The sequence below is a fragment of the Eublepharis macularius genome, chromosome 9 (assembly GCF_028583425.1).
Source record: "Eublepharis macularius isolate TG4126 chromosome 9, MPM_Emac_v1.0, whole genome shotgun sequence".
NCBI lineage: Eukaryota > Metazoa > Chordata > Lepidosauria > Squamata > Eublepharidae > Eublepharis > Eublepharis macularius.
Window position 1 is genome coordinate 55,390,598 of NC_072798.1, and position 25,774 is coordinate 55,416,371.

Genomic DNA, 25,774 nt, shown 5'->3' on the forward strand with positions numbered 1-25,774 from the left:
GACTTCTCACTTACAATCATGAATCGGCTAGCAGAGTCACCAGCACAGGCACCAGGCCCTGCAACAGACCCAGATACCAGCTCTGCCCTTACCCAGGAAATACAATTACAGGACTCAATGGCATCAACTACACTGTCTCTGGCTCTTACAACAGCTCATCCTCCAATGTGATATATGCCTTCATGTGCCAACGATGTCCATCTGCTCTGTACATTGGACAAACCAGCCAACCTCTACGCAAAAGAATAAATGGACACAAATCTGACATTAAAAATGACAACATCCAGAAACCAGTGGGAGAACACTTCAATCTACAAGGACATTCCATCAAGGACTTAAACGTCACTGTAGTTCAACAGAAACCTTTCAAAAACAAAATCCAACGGGAAGCTGCTGAATTGGAATTCATATGTAAATTTGACTCAGTCAGGCTGGGATTGAATACAGACTATGAATGGTTATCTCATTATCAGAAGTAACTGACTTCCCTAACAGAAGCAAACTGATCTCCATATCAGAAGCTACTGTTTGCATCTACTCCTCCCTCCCCTCTCCACCTATATATCTGACCGGTTTCTTCTTGCCCTCCATGCATCTGACGAAGAGAACTGTGATTCTCGAAAGCTTATGCTACAATAAAGTTGGTTAGTCTTAAAGGTGCTACTGGACTCTTTTTGATTTTGTTACTGGAACTGCCATCATATATTTCTTTCCTGTAAGCAACCTCCTTCTGTCCTACTTTCAAGTTCGACTAAATACAGTTGTAGCTAAAGTTTCATCTGTATCTACTCTGTTCTGCTTACATAAAATGCGTCCACACACTTTTCATTAAAATAACTTATCATGAACATATTGTTAATGGTGTTATTCTGCACAGCTTTGGTTTTTGCAAGCTTAAACAATGAAACTCTGAAGTGTATAAAACTCTGAATAAGAAATTAAAGCAAACAATGACAAAAACAGTACCAAACAGGCTGCCATTCTAGCATTACGACCACAGAACCAAGCCTCTTCCTTTAAATTCTGACACATGGGGAAACCCCATGTTCCTTGAAAGTCACCTGCAGAGGAGAGAAGAACAATTCATTACTTTAAGAGAAAGAACAAATTTACAATTGAGAAAAGGTCAGAGTAACAGCATTGCAGAGAGATGTTCAAATGCTATTTATTACTAACAACAGACAACAAAAGTATGAAAAAGATACTTTCTCTGATACAAACTGTTTGCCTAGGGACCCATGTTTAAAAATGAACTATCAAGGTTAGTTATTATTTCAATACAAAATGAGATCACTTGTGCGAGAGGATGCTAAAAAATAGTTATATAAACATTTATAGTGACATTTCAAAAAATTAACATAGAAAAATTTCTGCTTGTTTAAGGTATTTGCTGCTCCCTTCACTGTGGTGAAGGGACAATGTACAAGCCAGGTTATCATTCACAGCACCTAAACCTCTAAGGAGAGAAGCAGCAAACCCTCATCCTTGGGGGATGTTACAGTAACCAGTCCCAAACAAAGCTCTATCTCTGATGTCAGAGAATATTGCTACCAGTCAGAGAATTATTACAGGACGGTCCCACCATATTAATGGCTCTACACTTTCCTGATAAAAAGGGAATCTGGCCCAAACCGATTGTCCTTTATCAAAAAGTATAAAGTTGGCAAGGTAGTGCTAATGTGGAGGATTTAGCATTATTCTCAGATAAACCCCAGGGGTCCAATGAATGTACTTTCATAGGAACAAATTTACCATAAGGCCTGGAGTAACACAGATCCTTTGCCATAGGTGAGTTAGGAAAAAACAACTTCTTCAGTGCACTGTTAAGTAGAGAGGATGAGCATTTTGCACCAAATGTGCTTGCCAGTCAAGCTTACTGTGTTCAAAGATGTTGATCACCAAACTTGTTTAGTTAGCACTGAACAACAGTGAATGCTTGCCAAACAGGTTTACACAGAGGTTATGCAAAACTGCACATGTACAAAGATGCTGCTGATTCAAACCAATCTGCAGCCATTAGTGTCACTAGCCTTTAGTGCCATTAAGAACTACTTAGACAAAGAGTGAATGATAAGATTTTATTAAAACATGTGTGTTGTGTTATGTCCATCAACTTTTCTCTAACCTATAGGGACTCTATGAATGAAAGATCTCCAAAACGTCCTATCATTAAGAGACTTGCTCAGATCTTGCAAACTGGAGGACGTGGCTTCTTTTATTGAGTCAAGCCATCCCATTTTAGGCCTTCCTCTTTTCCTACTGCCTTCCACTTTTACTAGCATTATTGACTTTTCCAGAGAGTCTGGTCTTCTCATGATGTGCGATAGCCTCAGTTCTGTCATTTCAGCTTCCAGGGAGAATTCAGACTTGATTTGATCTAGAACCTACTTATTTGTCTTTTTGGCCATCTATGGTATCCACAAAACTCTCTTCCAGCACCACATTTCAAATTTACTTCCCATCAGCTTTCTTCATGGTCCAACTTTCACATCTGTACATAGTAATGAGGAATACCATAGTTTGGATTATCTTGATCTTGTTCCCCAGAAAGATGTCATCTTTAAGGATCTTTTGTAGCTCCTTCATAGCTGCTCTTCCAAATCTCAATCTTCTTTTGATTTCTTCATTGCAGTCTCCCTTTTGGTTGATGATTGAGCCAAGGAATAGAAAATCTTGAACAATTTCAATTTCCTCACTGTCAGCTTTAAAATTGTGTAATTCCTCAGTGGTCATTACTTTTGTCTTCTTGATGTTCAGCTGTAATCCTGCTTTGGCGTTTTCTCCTTTTAATCTTTATCAGTAGTCGTTTCAAGTCTTCACTACTTTCTGCCACTAATATGGTGTTATCTGCGTATCTCAAACTGTTAATGTTCCTTCCACCAATTTTCATTCTACCTTCTTCTAGATCAAATCCAGCTTTATGATATGCTCTGCAAAGAGACTGAACAGGTCGAGAGATAATATGCATCCTTGTCTGACATCTTTGCCAACTGGAAACCATTCTGTTTCCCCATATTCTATCCTAACAATAGCCTCTTGTCCAGATGTTGTGGCACCTCCATTTCTTTTAACACTATCTATAGCTATAGATAGCTTTAACACTATCTATAGCTTTTAACACTATCTATAGCTTTTAATGATCCACACTGTCGAAAGCTTTGCTGTAATCTATAAAACAGGCTGTTTTTCTTCTGAAATTCCCTGTTATGTTCCATTAGCCATCATAAATTTGCAATGTGATCTCTACTGCCTCTTCCTTTTCTGAATCCAGCTTGAACATCTGGCATTTCTCATTCTATATACGGTAAGAGTCTTTGCTGTAGAATTTTAAGCATCACTTTGCTTGCATGGAAAATTAATGCAACTGTCTGATAGGTGCTGCACTCTTTGGCACCCCCCTTTTTGGAATTGGAATGTAGACTATGCGTTTCCAGTCTGTGGGGCATTATTTAAAAATAGCATTTATGTATGACTGATTTATATGATCTGTGACTGTCTGTTTAAAACTGCTGAGCAGTTATGCAGCAAGAATTGGGGAAGGGAAACTCAATCAGGCTGTGTGAAAATAGAAATGCACAAAAAGCCAATTACACAGTACTGCATGGATAGGAATGGGAACAATTAAGTAACCTGCTGAACAAGTAGGTCAATGCACAATGATCCAATAATAAAAAAATCAGCTTCCTGTTCATATCCAGCGAACAGGATGTAAGTCAAATTGGCAGATGTTTGAGCATCCTTGTTCCTATGTAACTACACCCTTAGTAAGCCCATTTACTTCAGTGGACTTAGAAGAGTATAACTGTTTAGGATTTCATGGCTGATCTATTAAATATTATTTCATTATTCAAGAATAACTTGCTGAAGACTTAACTATTAGTGCTGCTAAGTCCTGATGGAGTATTCATTTGTTAGAATTTCTGGGAACTTATCAGTTATCTGTATTTCTTTTTATTTATATTTTAAGCTGCCCTGAATTCCCGCATGGCAGAAGGGTAGCTAACAAATGTTTTACAACAAATATTTATTTTAAAAAATATTTATTTAAAACAAGTTACAATTTTAAAAGGAAGCATCCTTCTTCAACAAATCTGGGATTTCAAAAATACCAGATTATCATAGCATACACAGCTGAAATAGTACTTCATACCAGTATTGTATAGTGGTTAGAGTGTTAGACTAGGATCTGGGACTCCCCACTCTGCCATGGAAGCTTTCTGGGTGACCTTAGGATAGTCATGTGCTCTCTGTCTAACCTGTCTCACAAGACTGTTGTGACAATAAAACAGAGAAGACAACAGTGTAAGTCACTCTGAGTAACCACTAGGGAGAAAGATGGGGTATAAAAAGAGCAAACAAACAAGTTCATGGCCCACCAATAATATGGGAAATCCAGCTTTTTAATATATATCTCAAACTACTTGTGATTATTGGGCTGGATCAGACTAAACTGGCAATTTCCACCAATTTCCCTTTGCCCCTTCCCTTCACGTTACTCCTCAGTGTCTCTAATATCCCAGGAGAAGCATTTTGTGGCAATATAGGAGCTGCTGTGGGAATGGAGGGCAGGAGTTACATTCCACTATTGGAAAAATTTGTCTGAATCCAACCCATTCTACACCAACTGTGAAGGTTTTTTTAAAAGCCTAATTTCCATCAGATTTGATACAAGGGACATGGAATAATTACACCTTTTAGTGGCAGTCCCACGAACTGCCACCAACCATTAGATCAAGGCAAATTTCATTCTACAGCTTGAACATTTTCTTGATTGATCATAACAGTGAACTTATGAATTCTCTGGTGCCACAAATTAGGCCCTTTGGCAATGTGGGTGAGGCTAGCAAAGAAGCAACAAGCTACAGACGAATCGATATAAAGGAAGCACAGGCAGACTCATGAAAGGACTGCCAGAGGCTACAGGAATTTAAGTCCACTGTCCATTCTCCCCATAGATCTCTGATACAGTATGGAGGGGAAAGAAAACAGCATGCTTTCCCTGTCTCCCAAACATTTTCATATTAAGAGAAAGGAACACAAATGAAAGCGTATTTTTTAAAAAACACGTTACAGTAGAAGGACAATGTATACACAAATCTTTCTTTGTGGCTCCAAAAACAAGGTTCCTAGAACAATTTATTCCCCTCTAAAATGATTAAAAGTTGCACTGGTTTTTAAAGAGGAAAAATATACTGTTCCTTTGACCAGAAGCTAATTACAATGTGAATCAATAAGCTAGTCACAAAGGGGCTGGGGAAAATGAAGCTTGCTTCTATGTGTGAGTTCAATATATATTGATGTATTCAAATACAAGATTCAAGAAACCTGAAATAGATTTTTATGGAACATTTAGTAGAAAATTATAAAAACTGTTTTAACTCACTGCAGAGGAACTATCCAGATACATTTATTAAAGTGATACCATCAAATTTATCAGTAAGCACAGAATTGCATAAAGCAGTTTATACAAAGAGGAAATGTATAGTTTCAGGTGGGTAGCTATGATTGCCCCCTTCTTCCAGCTGAGGGGACCCACACAGTTTCATAATTTTGGGGAACCAGGTTTGTTTTGAAATATAAATCCCCCTTGAGTGTTAAGATTAAACAGGGTTAACATACCTGTAACTTATGTTCATCGAGTTCTTCTGTGCTGACACACTTGGGACTGCGCAGGCGCAGGCCAGCCGCCGGAGAATTTTCTATAGCTTCTATGGCTCCAAAGGGGCCGTTTGTCGCGCGCCTCAGCGACCGTTTTCCCGCCCAAACGGTCACATGCTCCTCCAGCGACCAACGGCCCCTTCCCTCAGTTTTCCTTTGCCGCCGCTTGACCAATACACTTAGCCATAACACCTTAAAAACACCAATTCCCGTTACAGCCATCACATTGTCGTCCATTGGAATTCACAGCGGGGTAGGAGCGAGGGTTGTGTGTCAGCACAGAAGAACTCGAACATAAGTTACAGGTATGTTAACCCTGTTTTCATCTTCGTTCTTCTGTGCCTCCACACATGGGAGTGTACCAAGCTTCACACAACAAAGAAGGTGGGGTGAAATCCAACACAATTTTATTAAAGAACAACAACAACAACAATGCATACATACATATATACATGTCTACAAGCTGTGCAGCAATATATACGCACCCAGTATTTACATATACACACACATAAACATATATATATATATATACACATATATCCATATATACAGCATATTACCCAAGGGTACCCAGCAGGTATGCAAGGAACCCCATCCAAGACTCCCCTAGGAAAAAAGGGAGTGCAGGACAGCTTTGGCCACAGCTACATCCTGCTCCGCATTGACATCTATGGCATAATGCCTTACAAGGGTGTCTGCAGAGGACATGACATGAAGTGGGCAAGTCACCCAAGCTAGGGAATAGGCCTTGCTAATGGCCGTTACAATCCACCTAGACAGGGTCTGTGAAGAAGCCCTGTTACCCTTGTCCTTGGCCCCAAAGCACACAAACAGGTGAGGACTCGACCGGAATCCTCTTGTCCTATCTAGATAATAGGCTATGGCCCTCTTCAGGTCTAGGGAATGGAGGGCCTTCTCCCCTTTCGAGGAAGGGTGAGGAAAAAACGCAGGCAACGCAATATCCTGCGAGAGGTGGAAAGCGGACACCACCTTAGGCAGGAAACCCAGGCAGGGACGCAGGACCACCTTGTTGGGATGAAACACCAGGAAGGGAGGGTCAGACCGCAATGCAGACAGCTCACTGACCCTTCTGGCCGATGTGATGGCCACCAGGAATGCCACCTTGTACGATAACATGTCCAAGGGGCAGGTAGCCAGAGGTTCGAATGGAGGCAACATAAGACGTGAAAGAACCAGGGACAGTGACCATTGAGGCACCGGTGCCGACACAGGCGGGTAAAGGTTGAACATGCCCTTAAGGAACTGGCGGGATTATGGGTGAGAAAAAACTGTACCACCATCAACCCGGGTGTGAGCAGCAGATATAGCTGCCAGGTGGACCCTGAGAGAGGAAACCTTCAAGCCCAGGTCCCGCAGGTGGCACAAGTACTCGAATACAACCCCTAGGCGGCTGCTGGCAGGCACCACTCCTTTAGCAAGTGCCCAAATTTCAAACCTGCGCCACTTGGCCGCATAAGAGCGCCTAGTGGATGGTCGACGAGCATTCAAGATGACCCTCTGTACCTCGTCCGTAAAGCCTACAGGGGAGGAACGATCCGCCAAGCCGTTAAGTGCAGCTTCCCGGGGTCGTGGTGGACTAGGCTCCCGTTCAGGAGAAGGTCTTGCCGAGGAGGCAGACTGACATAAGTCCGTTGGGACATCCGCAGGAGCTTCGGGAACCAAACCTGCCGTGGCCAAAAGGGGGCCACCAGGATGCAATCTGTCCCGTCCTCCTCCACTTTGCATAGGACCCTGGGAATCAAAGGGAACGGAGGAAACATATAATGCAAGCCCTGCGTCCACGTATACTGGAAGGCATCCCCAATAGAGAGGGGGTCGCTCCCTGCCCTTGAACAGAATGTCTGGGCCTTGGTATTCGCCGCAGTTGCGAACACGTCTATCACCGGATGTCCCCACATCCGAAAGATCGGCCCAACGCACTCTACGTTCAGTTCCCACTCGCGGTCCAGCAGAAGGACCCTGCTGAGGGCATCCGCGCGGGCATTGTCCGACCCTGCCACGTGTATAGCATGAATTGTCACGCCATTCCTGATTGCCCACTGCCAAGTGAGCGTGGCTTCCCAGCACAGAGCCATGGACACTGTGCCCCCCTGCTGATTTACGTAGTACATGGCAGTCGTGTTGTCCGTCTGCACCAACACCTGGCGATTTTTCAGCAGTGCTGTAAGGGACACAAGTGCGAAACGAATGGCTCTTAGTTCAAGCACATTAATATGGAGGGTCCTTTCCCTCTCAGACCAGATATCTTGCACACATACATCACCACAATAAGCCCCCCACCCCAATAGAGAGGCATCAGTGGTAACCGTGACGTCAGGATGCTGATAACCAAAAGGGGTCCCTTTAAATAAGTGGTCATCAGCCAGCCACCAGTCCAAGGAGGATAGGATGACCCTCGGGACAGAGAACTTAAGGAACGGAGGATGCTGCTGAGCATCATACCTCCGCACAAACCAGTTCTGGAGAGGGCGCATACGCAGCCTTGCGTAGGGCACAACCGAGGTGGCCGCTGCCATATGACCTAATAAGCACTGGATAGTGCGCACGGACTGGAAACGGTTCCTCTTAAACATGGACACAAGACCCCTTAGGGACCTAGCTCTCTCCAAGGGGAGCAGAGCCTTACCCTCCACAGAGTCCAACAGTGCACCAATGTAGGAAACCTTGCAGCAGGGCACCAGTTTGGATTTTTCAAAGTTTACCAAGAGACCCAGGCGTTGACAAGTGCTAAGTACCAAGCCAATGTCCTGCACCAGCCTAGACTCTGAGTCAGCCACGATGAGCCAGTCATCGAGGTACGGAAAGATGGTACAGCCCTCCTCCCGAAGGAAGGAGACCACGGGGGCCACACATTTCGTGAACACTCGTGGGGCAGTGGATAGGCCAAAGGGGAACACCTTATACCGGAAAACCCTTTGCCGGTAAACGAAGCTCAGGTATTTCCTGTGCTCTTCCCGTATTCCCACGTGAAAATATGCGTCCTTCAAATCAAGGACCGCAAACCAATCCCCCTGTTTCAGCAAGGCGATCACAGCCGCCAACGTAACCATCTTGAATTTGGTCACCTTGAGGAAGGCATTAAGGCCCCTCAGATCTAAAATGGGACGTAAGCCCCCATCCTTCTTGGGGACCAGGAAGAACCTAGAGAAGAACCCCCTTACAGAATTCTCATAGGGCAATTCTTCCACAGCACCCTTGGCCAAGAGCGACATGATCTCCGCATCCAGCTCGGCCATAGTATTATTGACAGCTGTCAGGGATGAACTGCATCTAGGCAGCTCAACGAACTCCAGCCCGTATCCCTTATCAACAATAGTTAAGACCCATGAGTCAGATGTTATTGACTCCCACTCAACGAGGAGTGGTCTCAGTCTGTCCGAGAAATTCGGGGATACGGCTGGCGTGACCCGTCAGTACTGCCTCCCGGCGCCCTGCTGATCTCTCTGCTGGGCCGGCGGCTGCGACGGGCGAGGCTTGAAGGGTCTACGCCTCCTCTGTTGCTGCGCAGGAGGGTAGGTCCGCTGCGGGTAGGCAGGATGTTGCTGGTAACCCGGCCGGCTGCTGCTGGTATCTGCCCTGGTAGTGGTAAGGGCCATACCGGGGAGAGTACCGTGGCTTAGAGGTGGGCTTGTCCGCAGGAGCCAGCCCCAAGGACCGCGCCGTCTGCCTGTCCTCTTTCTTCTTTTTAAGAGTCTCGTCGGTGGACTTCGAGAACAGCGAGTCCCCTTCAAAGGGCATGCTCTCCACCCTGGAACGCACCTCCTGGGAAAGGGCAGTAGACCGCAACCAGGAGTGGCGCCTGAGGACCACCGCCAAGGCCATTCCCCGAGCCGCAGTGTCGGCCGCGTGGCTCCCTGCATTCATCTGCTGCTTAGACAGCCTGACAGCCTCAGTCTGCAGCAGGGATACCACCGCCTTCTGCTCAGGTGGGAGGTCTCGAACATAGGATGCCAACTTCTCCCAGAGGTAGAGCTGGTAACCAGCCATAATCGTTTGATAGTTGGCGATCCTCAGGCCCAACGAAGCAACTGTGTACTGGCGCCTGCCAAGCGAGTCAAGCTTCCTGCTCTCTTTATCGGCCGGCACAGATGTATGGCCCGACCGCCGGGGGTTGAATTCCTCCGTAACCAAAGAGGAAGGTGGAGGGTGCTTCACCAACGCCTGCCAGGTGCCCTGCTTAATTTTATAAAGCTGCTCGATCCGTTTGGACGTTGGAGGCTGGTCACAGGGCACCTTCCACACCCTTTCCACTATCTCCTCTATACCCTCGAGCATGGGGAAGCCGATGGACGCCGGATTGTCCCCGTAGATCCTCTTCAGGAGCTTGTCCTTGGTCTGGGGGGCTGCTGAAGAGATGTCCATCTCCAGCGCCTGAGCCATCCGTGCCATCTGGTCCGAGTATATTCGCAGGTCTTCGTATGGCGAACCGGTGGCTGGTACCACATCGTCAGCTGGCGAAGGCTCGGACCAGGACTCTGACTGGTAGTCTCCTAGGCTCTCCATGTCTCCCTCGTCGGAACCGAGCTGGGATTCATCACCCTGGACTGGTGGGGGGAACCACGGTCGCCTCGATGTCGAAGGCCTCGGTTCCGATCCGGAGAAACCGGTGGGCGCCCCTTCCCACTGGCAGTGGTACGGCGGGGGAAGGTAGGAGGCCCGGCGATGTCGGGACGCAGTGGAACGGCCGGAGCCGACACTCTCCCCGGACCGACGCCGCTCACGGCCGGTACCAGAGGGGGAACGACGGGTAGGCAATGGTCGACTCCGACTCAGTGGCGGGCTCGGTTCCGGCCCCGGGGAACGACGGGCAGGTGATGGCCGACTCAGACGTGGCCGCGGGCTCGGCGCCGGCCCCGAGGAAAACTCGGCCTGCACCGTCTCAAAAGCCATCGGATCCGGCACCGGTTCCGAGACCCCCTCCGGTTCCGGGGAGCCCAGATGAGGGGAAGGCGTGTGAGGAAGCACGATGACCTCCTCCTGCAGAGCGGGACGCGGCGACCGGTGATGCTTGGTCTTCTTCTTCTTCTTGGCTGGTTCCGAAGAAGACCTCGGAACCGATGCACTCCTCGACTTCGAAGGGGACCTCTGCTTCGACCGCTTCACCTTGATCGGAATCGAGCCGGTCGTCGGTTCCGACCGGGGACTCGGCACCAGGATCCTCAGTTCCGAAGCCGGTCTCGGATCCGACCTGGTGGAAGACGCGCTCCGGGGCGGCCGCGCCGAACCCTGCGCTGGTGAGGCCGTTCTCGACGCCGAGGCACTCGGGGGACGCGATTTCGACCCCGACCTCGCGGAAGCCACTGAGCCAGCTCTAGATTGCCGTCCGGCAGAGGGGCTAGGGCCGGCCTTGGGGGGAGGTAACGGGATGCCCTCGGACATGACCGTCTGCCACAGAGAGGAATTTAATCGGGCCTTGCGATCCTGCCGGGCCTTGTTGGTGAAACCCTGGCAAATCTTACAGGCCGACACATTGTGGGTCTCCCCCAAACAAAAGAGGCACAGTTCATGGCCATCGGTCTTGGCCATTTTCGTGTGGCATTGGAGGCAATACTTAAAGAGAGCCTTTGAGGCCATCTTCAGGGGCACGCTAGAGAGAGGTCAAACAGTCCGGGTCGTATTTACCGAGTCCAGCCAAAGTCCAAATCAGTAAGCCGAAGAATAGTCGAGGTCCGAAGTCCGAAGTCAAAAAACCAAAGATCAATCAGAAGTCAGAAAAAGCACAAAAGCACAGAGCAACGAAGCTCACGTTCTCTCCAAGCGGCGGCAAGAAGAGAACTGAGGGAAGGGGCCGTTGGTCGCTGGAGGAGCATGTGACCGTTTGGGCGGGAAAACGGGCGCTGAGGCGCGCGACAAACGGCCCCTTCGGAGCCATAGAAGCTATAGAAAATTCTCCGGCGGCTGGCCTGCGCCTGCGCAGTCCCATGTGTGGAGGCACAGAAGAACGAAGATGAACCTTAGGTTAAATGTAAAGGCTTTGGGTTCAGAGGTAAGTTTTGTGATGAGCAAGAGGAGCATAGAGATTAATGAGGCAGGAATTGTATGTAAATAACAAAGTAAATTTATTTGTTTACAGATTTGTTTTAAAGAACAGATCAGCAGCATAGGTCTCTCAACAGTCAAAGGAGATGGTGGCTGAGGCACATACATTTAAGCTAGCTATGGCTTCAGAGTGTGATTTGAATTCTCTTTAATAACTGCAGGCACAAACTAGCTTTCACTGCCTAGGTGCCAGGCTGGATCCTCTCACACACACAAGATTCCACCCACATCATCCTACCCTTTTCCAAGATTCAGAACAAATGGTACAGTCTACTCATCATTACCAGAGACAGGCCTCACAACTGCGGCTTCTGTCACAGGTAGAGCTAAACCACTCTGCAACACTACCAGGCAGAGCTGCCATTTATACTGTCTGCTGTTCTGGTGAGACAGACCCGCAAAACTTCTGTATGCACTCTCCCTGAGGCAGAACTGAACTTTTCCTTCATCAAGCCTGCTTTATCCCAAAAGAGAAGTGATAAGACATTCAAATTTTCCTGAGATAGGTTTTCTTTCAAATAAACTCTGAAGAAACAAACTATATTCCCCACATTCACTGGTTTAGCCTGCTTACACTCTAGGCAAACTCTTGAGACAGAATCCCTCCAGTCTCTATTTATCTGAAGGTTCAGACTGTGGCCATTTCCACACATGTTGAATAATGCACTTTCAGTGCACTTTAGCAATCCTTTGGAAGTGGATTTTTTGTTCCACACATGGAAAAGCAGTTCCAAATGTTCACTAAAGAGTATTGAAAGTGGATTATCCAACGTGTGTGGAAGCAGCCTGTATTTGACCTGAGCTGACAATATAGCAGCTTTTTCTCTCTCACTCCCTGTCCCTTCTGGCTCCTCCAGCCCTTTCAGGGATCTTGATTGGCTGCTAGCTGCTCAGCTCACAAACCAAACAGGGCAAAAGGGAATTAGTGTTTTTCTTCCAAGGGGCAGGACAAACCTTGAGTCCATCACAGTAGCTGTGTTGGTCTACAGTAGAAGAGCAAGACTGAAGTTCAGTAGCACCTTAAAGGTTAACAAGATTTCCAGGTTATAAGCTTTTGAGAGTTAAAGCTTCTTTTGTCAGGTCACAGATGAAAGAAGCTTGATTGTTGAAAATTTATACCATGGAAATCTTGTCAGTCCTTATGAGCTACTGAACTCAAATACTGAAAATGTATAGTATTAAAAAATAAAAATGCTTGGCAAATTATACAAAAATCTAATTCAACATTATCTGCTATTAGTATCTAATAGCATCTATTTCATTCAAGTTCCGTGGCATGATTGCAGTTGTAAAAGAATCTGTATGAAGCACACTACTAACTTAACACGGTACTACTGAACAGAACTGCTACAATAGCCACTAGCACTTCACACAACAAAGGCTTAACTACAGCTGTAACAGTAATTAATTTCCTGTGGGGGAGGAGAATGTAGTTTTTCTGGGATACAAGGCAGAAGTAGCATTCTACAGTTTCATTTTGTATCACTTCATTATTAAGGATGAAACAGGGATTGTTAACAAATAGCCCTTTGTTATCTAGTTTACTCCCTTCTCTTCCCTCTCTCAATGTATCCTTCTAAAAAAACTTTAATTTACTGAGGAACTACAGAAACTTCCATCATTACCTATTCTACAATTCTAACATTAACTGTTTATTCTTTCTTCCTCAAAAACCATCTATTAAGTATATTACCCAGCCTCAGTATTCCTCATGATGGATACCTTTTGAAACTAAAACCTACCAAACAATTAAATTGTATATTTTTATTTGTCATTTATAGTCCACCTTTCTCACTGAGACTCAAAGCAGATTACCCAGTATGAGATTAGCACAATCAGTATCAAGTACTTTTCAATAGAGTATCAAAGACATTTCATAAACAATACCATAGGGTTAATAGGTACAAGTTTAAAAGACACAGTATTAGCAAGAATCCAATACAGAGTAGAAAAATGCTGAAGCAGAACATAATCAATTCATTAGACAACATGTAGTACTTAGTAGCAAAGTTTGGCAGATGTCTTATTAGTTTCCTTCCTACTTTGCCAAACAGCTCACTCAAATTAACAGGAGCTATGAAGTCGATGCACTGAGAGAGGTGGCTGTTGAAGTGCAGATAGTGTATGATTCCATCAGCTCTCAATTCCCCCCCCCCTTTTCCTTGGTAACGGGAACAGAGAAGAACAGCTTCTCTCCTCTTCCGCAACATCAGCAGCAGTTGGTCCTTGTGGGTCTGGGCATTTCCAAACAAGGCTATCATCTAAGCATGACAATATATTTCCTTGTTCCAAAGCTCAACACAGTGAAATACCCTCCTCCTCCTCAGGCAAATTGATGGGAGGTTTCCCATGTTGCACTGAACTTTGAGGTTCTGATTTTGCTTACTCAAAAACTTAGCCCAATATGAGTGCCTGGGGAACAGACTTCTCATTACCTCTATACTCTCCAAAGTTAAGAAGTTGCAAGTAGCAACTATCTTACCATTGCAAGTAGATTTTTGCAGGACTGTGTATTATATCTGGAGGCAAATATTTTATAATCTTTGCTAAAGATTCAGATCATAAACAAATATTTAATTCAATAGGGATATTCTTGAGCGGTTTGGAAAAGTTCAGACTTTATTACCCTTCACTGTCTATAATACTACTCAAGAATAAAGGCATGTTTTGTAAAGCCCTGGCTTCATTCACATAAATAAAAGAACAATCATTCTGACTGAAAGCACTGTGCAATTTTGTGTTAAGTAAATATTAAGAAACACAAATGTGTAATTTGAAAAGAATGGATTGTTCAAGTTTTTGTTAGGAAAAACAAATAAAATTGATCTAAATATTTTTCATTATTTGAAGTTCCAAGATGGCTTACATCCTGTCAGAGGACTGATTATTGTTTATCCAATATTTAACCATTTCAAATAAAAATCAAGAGTGCAAAACTCTCAAAGGCTTTCATAAGTGAGTTTTTCCACTTTTAATGCCTGCCAAACCTTCACTTCAGCATCTATCCTGATTGCTCTGCAGTCATACATAAGGCTGGTCCCAGCCAAGGAATATATAACTATGACAGACTGTACGTTTTTAAAAAGCCTGGAAGTGCTGTACATGCAGCTGCAGGACCATTAAGGGTTAATCCCTCACAGAATCAGAGAACTTTGAGTGACAGTTTGGTAGCATGAGCTGGAAAGAGGAGGGCCTTTTTTCAGTCTTAGCAGAGAGAGATAGAATGTAAAGGGTTGGGAGATGGAGCTCTATCAGAGAGCAGTTTTAACACCAGCAGAAGAACTGGGGAAAATTGGCAAGGAGGGTTGGGAAGTAGGCACAGACTTCCAAATGGGTCAAGGAAAGGGGACAGATCTTCTGAGGAGATTTTCCCTACCCAGTCAAACAGGGAGGTAGCTCTGGAAAGTGGAGAGTGATCACTGGTCTAGTGTGGTTCAAAACTGCCAGGGGAAACCTTCAGATTCAGTTAATGACTGAAGGAAAGCATTGGTGCGTGAAGAGAAGTTGACTGGGATGCTAGAAAGTGGGTACCAGCATTCCTAACTCCAGAAGAGAAAGAGAATACTAAAAGAAAGTATACTAGAGTGCTTGGGAAAAACAAGGAACCAAAGTCTCAAAGCAAAGGCCTTTGAGAATCTGTAAAGAGTATAAGAACTAAAGTCTGTGCATGTTCTGATTTTACCTCAGATATATATATTTTGAATTACCTGATTTCACCTGACTTTCCCCCTCTAAAATAAATGAACTAGTTAATTGTTTTTGGAATTTTAAAAAAGTCTCTGATGCCATTTCTGTTGTAATTTATTTAAGTAAACATTAAGAAAAACAACTTGTATATTTTGAAAATGGATTATTCAAGTTTTTGAATAACCCCCCACCCTCAAAAAATATCTAAATATTTTTGCATTCTTTGAAGTTTCAAGATGGCTTACATCCTGTCAGAGTAAAATCAAAAAGAATCCAGTAGCACCTTTAAGACTAACCAATTTTATTGTAGCATAAAAGCTTATGCTACAATAAAATTGGTTAGTCTTAAAGGTGCTACTGGACTCTTTTTGATTTTGCTACCACAGACTAACACAGCTAACTCCTCTGCATCCTGTCAGAGGACTGGCTACTATTGCTTACATACAATAATGATTCCAAATAAAAATCAAGAGTGTAAAACTCCCAAAGGCCTTTAAAAATTGAGTTTTCTTTGTTCACTTTCAAAGTTCGCCAAACCTTCACTTCAGAATTCATCCTGATTGCTCTGCAGTCATATGTGAGGCTGGTCTTGGCCAAGGAATAACAACACACATCTTGGATGAAAATAGGCCACAACTATATTGATTACTGCCACTGGAGCACTGGCATAGCAGAAGGTATGGATTTCCTACATCAAATGACCTGCCTGCTGTTTGATGACATGCCTTCTCCTTCTTCCAGCTGGGCACTGTGGGATGGCAGGAGGTGTGGCACTTGTCTGGGTGTGACTCTGGCAGTACCTGCCACCCAGGGTGAAGCCTATAATGGCCAACCCCAGCCCTAGCACACACCCTTTGGCTTCCCCCAGATCTCTTATGGCAACTATGAAAAGGGAGGGGTGAGCTGCCCAGCTGGCACAACTCACCCCAGTGGATCCAGCACAATGCCCCAAACCACCACAAGTGGCGGGCATGCCACTCAACTCTCACCAATGCTCCAACGGATGTAGCCCCAAGATGGAACCACCAGCCGCTGCCAGATGACCAGAGGAAAGCAAAACAAAAACAAATGGGCCTGCAACCAATCTGGCTCCATAGGGGAAAAATTCCTCCCAGGCTCCCAAGAAGAGTGACCAGTAACACCATGGACTTCTGTGCAAGGACTTGTATATGCAAAAGTGTGTGGTTCACAGGCAACAATCCAGGTCTTCTCCTGAGTGGTGGAGGCCTGGCAAGCTCAAGGCCTCACTGCTGTGCCATCCACCTTCTGATGGGTTGATCGATGCCTTGATGCTGGCTTCATGGCACAACCTGGGCACTTTTGCCTTGTGCTGACTGCCTGCTCAGCTGGGGCCAGAGGACTGCCTGGTTTATTCACACAAATAAAAGAAGAATCATTCTGACTAAAAGCACTGTGCAACTTTATGTTAAGTAGACATGCAATGTGTAATTTGAAAAGAAAGAATAGATTGTTCAAGTTTTTGTTGGGAAAAACAAACAATAAAAATAGATCTAAACATTTTTGTGCATCAGCTTCCATTCTGATTGCTTTTTTGTAATTTTAAAACTCCACTGTATACACAATTGCTTATAATCTTTTTGTTCACACAAGTGAAATGAAAAATTAAAAAAGAATCGGGAATATGCCCAGGCTCCTTTCCTATCCACTTCTGGGAAGTAACAGACTACCTCAAGGAAAAAAATAAAATCTGTGCCAAGCCTGCCAAAAACATAACTGACTGAAGATCAGATACAGCTGTCAGTGTGAGGTAATTACCCAGGGTCTGCCAAGCACATCAAAAAATCTCTGTATTAATCACATATTTATTGGCAGGGGTTGCTATGGGATTTAGGCCAAATAAACAGTGAAGGGTAACATGATATAGAACTTTTATCTCATTCACAGCTGAATTCACAAGACTGGTACCAACAGCTTATCATCTATTTAATTATAAGATTACTACCTGGGAGGTAGTCACTAAAAATTGTGTTCAAACTTGGCTGGTTTATATGTTAGTAAGCAAACTTAAAATCCATAATGGAAGGAGAATAACATTTATCATTTAACTTTTTAACACTATTTTACATGTAGATATTACACCAACAGTTAACAAACTTTAACAATCCAGGGACACCCAGAGATGTAACATTTCCAGAAATTTCAAAGCCATGGGAGAACAAAATCCAGTTTTCCAGGAGTCCTTTTTTCGGTGATAAAAAAGAAATGTGGAGGGAAAACAAAACTATCTTCTATTGGAGCCATCCTACAACTGTGGCACATATAGCTCATCAGAAAATGAAGCTATGAGTCTCAAAACTGGATACCCACTTCAGGATGGTCATGGGAGTTGCAGTGCTAAACATGAAGTGAATCAGAATATCCTGGCCCATGCAATCACCAGATCATTCCACCCCCACCCCCTGCACTGCTTTTTTGCCATTGTTGTCTGCGGAAGGCACAACTCATCATAAAATACAGCTAAGCATATGAAATTTGGACACCTAGTTCAGGACGATGGCAGGAGTTTCAATGCCAAAACTGAAGGGACTCAGTTTTCCAGGGGTTCTTTTTCAAAGCTGCATTCAGAGCTACTTATAAAGTATCTTTTAGTGACGGATGGTGTTGGACTGAGTCAAACTAGTTTGTGCTGCTTATGTTTTAAATATTTATATTGTATTTATTATGGTTTTAATTGTGGAATGTAATTTTAAAGTTTTATTAATGTAATCCACCCTGAGCCTGCTGGTGCGGGGAAGGCAAAATAGAAATTGAAGATATATAAAAAAATAAAAATAAAAAAGACCAATGTCAAAACAAAGTCTGAACTTCTGGTATTTGATTAAAAGCTGCAGGTGGCTATTACTGTCTATGGATACAGAGTGCCATCTCTCTCAAACACACTCTAGTGAAATCAATAGCGTTGGAAAAGAGCAGAACCAATTGACATTTATGCCCAAATTAACTGTCAAAATACAACTCTTACAGAAGATACAGGTAAAATGCGTCTTCTAGGTGCCACTCAGTCAACTAGAGCTGAGGTAATACAATGGGAAGCACCATTTCAGATTGGAGGTGGTAAGTATCAATCTTGAAATGAGCTTCCATGTAAAAAAAATACCCTTGCAGAAAAAAAAATTAGCACTGTGGGGATGTTTTTTGCCTACTGTACTAGTTTTTAATTTTCAAAGAGTTTTTAACATAGAGGAGAGCATTCAGCTGTGTTGGCAGCCATTATGAGGGCAGAAAGGGGAGGGGTCATAAATTGTGAATACCTTATGCTGACTGTCTAAAACAGGCCTTATAGTTCAGAGTTGGATGTCATTGTTCCTTTCTTCTGTGTGAGGAATCTTGCACCGAGTGAAGGCTCCTTCTTGTTGATCTACCTCCACTGGAGAAGGACTTCTTCCCCCAACAAAAATTGTCGTAGTTTATAATTTGCAACACACGTTTGCCCATAATCTGTTTTTCAAGTAGTTTAATTCTCAGGTGAAGAAAAGAAAACGTAAACATACAAAGCTTTCTTATATAAAATAAGCTGCTTAAAAATACATGCATATAAATCAGGTTGTAAAGAATGAATACATTTTGAAATTGTGTGGATGACATAAAATATACCATTTATCCTACCCCTCAAACCTAATGTAATAAAGTCCTGATACTTGCTCTTGCATACTAAACACATCATTAATAATTTTAATTAACTGCTTTGACAGAAAAGATGTCTACCTATTTCTCAAATATCAAGTATTACTTTAAAATGAAGACTTTAGATATCCAAACTATGGGTATCATTGTCATACATTTCTTAAAATTTTATAGAATATAAAAACTAAATGTGCGGTTTCCTGTATTATTGCGCAAAAACATTACTCTAAAGATGTAAAACAGATCCCGATTATTATATAACAAAACATTTGGCAAAGTGTGTCAAAAGACAGAAGGCAAATAGTCAGGAGGATTAAAAGATTTTCATATGATCCTCAACATGCTTACTTTGAACCAAATCTGATTTCAAACACTAGTTTTAAAGAAAGAAAAAAAATAACAAGCATGTTCCATTCATTTATAAGCAAAGACCAACTCTTCAGAGATGGGCTGCACAGCCAGTCTCCCCTTGGTTTCAAGTCACTGCAAGACACTACTTCTCCATCTTTTCCCACAGTCCTGAGAAAGGATGGGAAATCTCACTGTCTCAGACAGAGCCTGAGTGGTTGTGAAAGCAAGCAAGGTTCAGCCTGAGAAACAGAAATAGGGGCGTGTACCCAAAAAAACCCCTGGAAATCTGATTTTTTAAAAACCAAATCTGGGGAGAAATGCAGAAATTTCCTGAATTCTGAACTGATTCCCTAATTCAGTTTGGGTATTTCCAAAAAAAGTACCCATTGTTTTCTATGGGAAAATCTCACTCGTGGCGCTCTGGTGGGCTGGAGGGATCATTTTTCAACCAAACTTCACCAAATTTGGAGGAACGTACTCTTGCCTGTCCTCTAATGACCTCCCAAGTTTCAGGAAGATTGGACCCTAGTGGCAAATTCTATGTGCCCCTGAACAAGGGCCCTCAGCCACTTCATTGTTTCCTATGGGAAAAAAGTCAAAGCTGACTCCCATTGAAGAATCACACTGGCAAGGTTGCCATGGCAAAGGCACACTCTCAAATGCCAGCTTAGCTCATCCTAGAGAAAGTCCAACAGAATCAAACTGAAGCATAGGAATAAATCCCCTGGAACCAAAGTGCAGCAAGGGGATCAATATCACATCAGAGAATCACATTCATTTCACCCAAACCAAACTGCACTTTGTTGTAGAACCAAACTGTTCTGCAGCTTCACCCAGCAGAACCAGTGTCATTCACAGCAGCCAGGCACTGGGTTCAGCCAGTGGGAGAACACCACAGAACAGAACCAAGCAGTACCCAACCACAAGCACAAGGCATTCCCTTTCTAGGAAAAAAATGTACAGTTGCTTATGTTTTCCATGGAAAACAGTGTTGCATTTACCTGTAACTGTTGTTTGTCGAGTTCTCTCTGTGCAGACACACATTGGGACTGTGCTTGTGCAGGCCTGCCTTGAAGAGAGATTTTTTAGCTCTAAAGCTCTGGAGGGGGTGCTCTTGGTCTCTCACGCATGCACGGTGTTTTCCCGCCCGATAGCAGCACAGAGACGCGGAGCATCCCCTCATCCTTAAGTTCTCCTATGCCATCGGAGGATGATAAATCTCTCCTCACAGCAGGGCAGGAGGGAGGGAATGTGTGTCTGCATGAGAGAACTCGATGAACAACAGTTACAGGCAAGTGCAACACTGTTTTCGTCTTCATTCCTCTGTGCAGCCCCACACTGGGAGTGTAGCAAGCTACTCACCAAAGGGAGTCGGTGTGAGGAGACTCAATGTGAATAATGACTTCAGCACTGAATTTCCCACAGCTGCATCCAATCAGGAGTTGGCATCAGTCGCATAATGTCTGATGAAGGTGTCTTCAGATGACCATGTAGTGGCCTGGCAGATATCCCTCAGAAGCGTTCCTTGGAGAAGGCTGCTGAAAAGGACTGTGATTGCACTGAGTGTGCCTTGATTGTCCCTGGACATAGAGTGTTCGCTGTGGAATAAAACTTTCTAATAGCTGCCATTATCCATCTGGAGAGAGACAGGGCACCCAATTCACCCACTCTCTTCAGAGAAGTAATGGTTACAAGGAATGCTACTTTCCAAGATAGAAGGGCCATTAGGCAATGTGCTAAAGGCTCGAAAGAAGGGAGCATTAGTTGGGCCAGGACCAAGGAGAGACTCCATTGAGGGACTGGGGCAATTCTAGGAGGAAATGTGCCAAGGGCCCCCTTTAAGAATTCTTTGGATGCATGATGGGAAAATAAATTTTTGCTATCCACCTGTTCATGAAAGGCTTATATAGTGGCCAGGTGGACCTTAACAGAAGAAGCTGTAAGCTCTCTGTGCAAGAGGGAAAGCAAGTAATCAAACACTGCAGGTATTGGACAGGAGAATGGAGATAGCCCTCTTTCTATCACCCACTTAGTAAAGGCATTAGTGCATACAACAATCTTGCAGAAGGTTTTCTAGCATTTAGTAGGATTTGTGTTACTTCCCTGGAGAAGGCTGTCATTTGGGGAACAGTAGCCAAGCTGTGTAGTGACATCATGGTGTAAAATTTGCCCCTTGCACAGTAGGTCTGGGACATTGGGTAGGTGGTAGAACCGTCCCTTTGCTATTTCCCAGAGAGGGGAAACCAAACCCTGCAAGGCCAAAAAGGGGCTATGAGTATGTAGTGTGTTTTGTAGGATCTGATCCTGCACAGGACTTGGGGTAGTAAAGGTACTGGAGGGAAGGCATAGGAACAGTCTCTCGTCCCATGGTATTTGAAAAGCGGCCCTGATGGAAAGACAGTCCGATCCCGCTCAAGAACAGAACAGATAGGCCTTGGTGTTCTGGGAAGCAGCGAAAAGCTCGACTCTCAGGAATCCCCATTTTGTGAAGATTGGATGGATGTATTCGACTTTGATCGACCACTAATGGTGTGGTCTGAAGAACCTGCTCAGGATATCCGCTCTGGTGTTTGTGCTGCCAGCAATGTGTATTGCTTGGGGAAGAGTGTTGTTGCGAACAGCCCAGAGCCAAAGCCGTATGGCCTCTCTGCAGAGTTAGGGAGGCCGTTCCCCCCGTTTGTTCAGACTGTAGAATGCAGTGGTATTGTCTGTCTGCACCTGAACTCTTTTGCCTTGTAGCAAACCTGCAAAAGATGCAAGTGAGTAATGTATGGCTCGTAGTTCTAATACGTTTATGTGCATCCTGGACTCAGCACTTGGCCACATGTCTTGTATTGAGATCCCACCCAAATGACCTCCCCAACCCAAAAGGGAGGCATCAGTGATCAGGCTGATATTATGTGAATAAGTGTCAAAGGGAGTACCCTAAGTAAATTCTTAAAAAAAAATAGTTAAAAGCCCAACAGAAATTACAAAGAAGTAAAAGAAAGAGATAGTAAAAGAAACATACAAAATAAAACATAAAATATACCTTAAAAATTAAAGTATGATGTTCGCTAAAACAAGACAAATGTTGTAGCGAAAAATGAAAATGAAGCATGTACCCTTAAATAAATTCTCTGTATTTGCCCACTATCGTAGAGAGTGGTCTCATAAAGAGACGTGCGAAGGGGAACCACACATATGGTGGAAACCATGAGACCCAATAGCTTCTGTATAAATCTGGGTGTAACTGTTTAGCCTCAATTTGTCTCACCATAGACAGTATGGAATCCATCCTCTCCTTGGGCAAGAAGATCCTGCCCAGTCTTGCATTGAGAGTGGCACCTATGAATTGCACAGTTTGGGTAGGCATGAGGGTGGACTTTTTCCAGTCAACCAGAAGTCCCAAACTAGAGATGGTTTGGATAGAGAGCTCAATGTGCTCAAGCAATGTCTCTCTTGAAGGACCCACCAGGAGCCAATCATCCAGATAAGGGTAAGTAGTACATCTAGATCTGAGGAATGCTACCACCACATCTATGCATTTTGTAAATAGCCGTGGTGCTGATGACAGTCCAAAAGGTAAGACAGTCTACTGAAAGGATTCCCCACCAAAACAAAAACATGTATTTCCTGTGGTCCTGGTGTATTGCAATGTGAAAGTATCCATCCTTTAAATCAAAGACTGCAAACCACACTTGGGTCTCCAAGGTATTGAATGACACCAGAGAGCATTAACATCCTAAACTTTTCCATTTTAATAAAGCTATTTAAACATCATAAATCAAGAATTGGTCTAACTGCATCATCCTTTTACTCCACCATAAAATATGTGGAATAAAAACTACACTTCGAGTCACCCGGGTGGACTTTCTGTATGGCCCCTTTTTCCATTAGCTCAAAAATGGCTAGGTGGAATTCTTGTGAAGGTGTCGTTGTTGGTCTCCCAGGATAAGATAAAGGTGGTGTTTCAAAGAAGTGTAACCTGTAGCCATTCTTAATTATGGCAAGAACCCATGAATCACTTGTGATAAACTCCCAACGGGTGAGAAATGGTGCTAGTCTGTCCAAAAAGGAACAGTAGTTGGGGCGGTCAGTCAGAAAACAGACTTCTGCATCTGTGCTTATTTTGGGGATTGTGGTTGAGCCTGTTTGGGCCGAGATCTGTTAGAATGTCTTCCCATGTTTCGATGGTAAGATGAATATCCCTTGTATGGTTGATAGGATTGGTATGATTGGTAGTTGTACCTTGACCATTGATGATATTGCTGCCACCCCTGGTTGCGGAACTTGGAGTGCTGAGATGCAATAACACCAAGGGAGTGTGCAATCCACCTACTGTTTTTCATTTGTGTGAGGGATTCGTCGGTCCTTTCTGGAAAAAGTGAAGTGCCCTTGAAGGGGAAGTCCTCAATCTTAGTGCATTTATCCGATGTGAGAGCAGTAGATCATAGCCAGGAGTGGTGACGCAACACTATGGCTGAAGCTATGGCTCTGGCAGCGCAGTCATCATGTTTAGCAGCTGTCATCTGCTGTTTTGCCAACCTGGCGGCCTCCCCCTGGAATACTCAAACTAAAGAATTCTTATCTTCAGGTAAGTCCATTATGTAAGTCGAGAGTCGTTGCCGAATTATAGGACCCCATAATAGCCTGGTAATTTGAAATTCTAAAATTCAAGGCTGCGGAGGAGTAAATTTTCCTGCCCAGTTAGTCCAATTTGCGTCACTCTTTGACACTAGGAGATGAGTGTAGTCCATACTTGTGTTCGGGCTGGACCTCTTCGGTCACCAATGATGAGGGGCAGGAGTGGTTGAACAGGAAGGCACAGTCTTGTTGTTTGAGTCTGTAATAACCTTCCACTTTGAGAGACGTGGCAGGGGTAGAGGTGGGCTTGTCCCATACTCCGTGGACTATATCCAGCAAATCCTCCTCTGCTGAGAAGGCCACTGATGCTGTGGAATCAGAATAGAGTGCTTGGAGCACCTTGCTTTTTGGTTTCGTTGTGGAAGAGGAGACGCCAAAGGGTTTGTCATTGTTGGTGGAACTGACCCAAGATGGTGGTGTGAACTGTTGCATCAGTTGGGGGCTGGTGCCCCCATTGTCGGAATCGATTGTGTCAGTATAATAGTCTTTGGATCCAGTTGAAGTGGGCTCGGTGCCAGACTGGCAGAAAAAGCCGGTTCCATGTCATTGCCCAAACTCTCTTCCTCATCCTCATGTTGAAGGGCGAGAATACGCAGAGGAGATGGGGTAGACAGAGGCTGGATAATCTCTTCCTCGATAATGAGGGAAGGAGTCGAAGAAGCTGAGTGGTGCTGGTCCTTGTGAGAAGAATTATTACAGCAGCACTAGACAAGGGGTGGAGAGCGATTTTAATTGCTTGGACAGTGATGTTCATTCCAGAATGATCTTCTCTCCACATGTAAAGAGGGTAATAGGAGTTTCCGGGAGATGGGAAAGAACAAGAAAAATATCCTTTTATGTTTACCTCTTCTGAAACTTCCTCTTCCAAGCCAAGACAGGAGTGTTGTCTAGTGTTCCAGTATTCCTGTTCCAAGCAGACAAGAGCCCTGGATAGGAGCATTCCAACTAGGAGGCTTGGGGCATACTACAATGCTGTGTTGTAGGTTCTTGCATGTAAATGAAATTCTGAAACTGTGAATTATTTTCCATGTGAACTTTCTTATTCATATTAAAAAAAACATTTTGTCTAACATATGGACAACTGTAACATGAGATCTGACCCTTCTAACTACCAGCCCATTAGCTTGCTTAGTGTAGTGGGTAACTTATAAGCCAGGCAACTATATTGGAGATTATAGGACTGGATGGATAGGGAGAACATCCTAGCAGAGGAGCAAGCAGGATTCAGATGTAGTCATTCCACACTGGAATAATGCTTGATCCTCCTCCATCTGGTGGAGAAATACACAGCTAGACTGCATGGGGCCTTGTTTGCAGCCTTTGTAGATGACAGGATGGCTTTTGGCAGTATCTCATGTAACAGGCTCTGGCTAAAACTTGAAAACTCTCTAATAGATCGTAAGCTCCTTGCTTCTATACAAATATTACATGAAAACAACTATCCGGCAGTGAGATGTAACCCACAAGGACAACTGTCCCATAAGGTTCCATAATTGTCCCATAGAAGAGGAGTTAAGCAAGGGTGTATCCTTGCCCCCTTATTGTTCAACTTCTATATCAATTTTACGGTGCAGACTCTATCTAAACCGGACTTTCACCTACCAAACATGGCAAACTGCTACACTCTTATATGCAGATGACGTTGCCACCTTGTCATATACTGAAGTAGGGTTGAGAAGAACCTTCCAGGCCACTCATGGAAGTGCTCTCAAGGAAGAGCACTTAACAATCAATTTCTCCAAAACAA

The 25,774-nt window shown here is 44.1% G+C and overlaps 1 protein-coding gene across 1 annotated transcript in view; it reads right to left on the bottom strand.

Moving 5' to 3' along the window:
- The window catches only part of METTL25 (methyltransferase like 25), a 68,058-nt gene that overhangs the window by 20,990 nt on the left and 21,294 nt on the right, over nucleotides 1–25,774 (bottom strand). Inside the window, exon 6 of the mRNA XM_054988469.1 lies at nucleotides 967–1,061. Coding sequence (XP_054844444.1) covers nucleotides 967–1,061 — 95 coding nt within the window. The remainder of the gene's footprint in view (nucleotides 1–966; nucleotides 1,062–25,774) is intronic.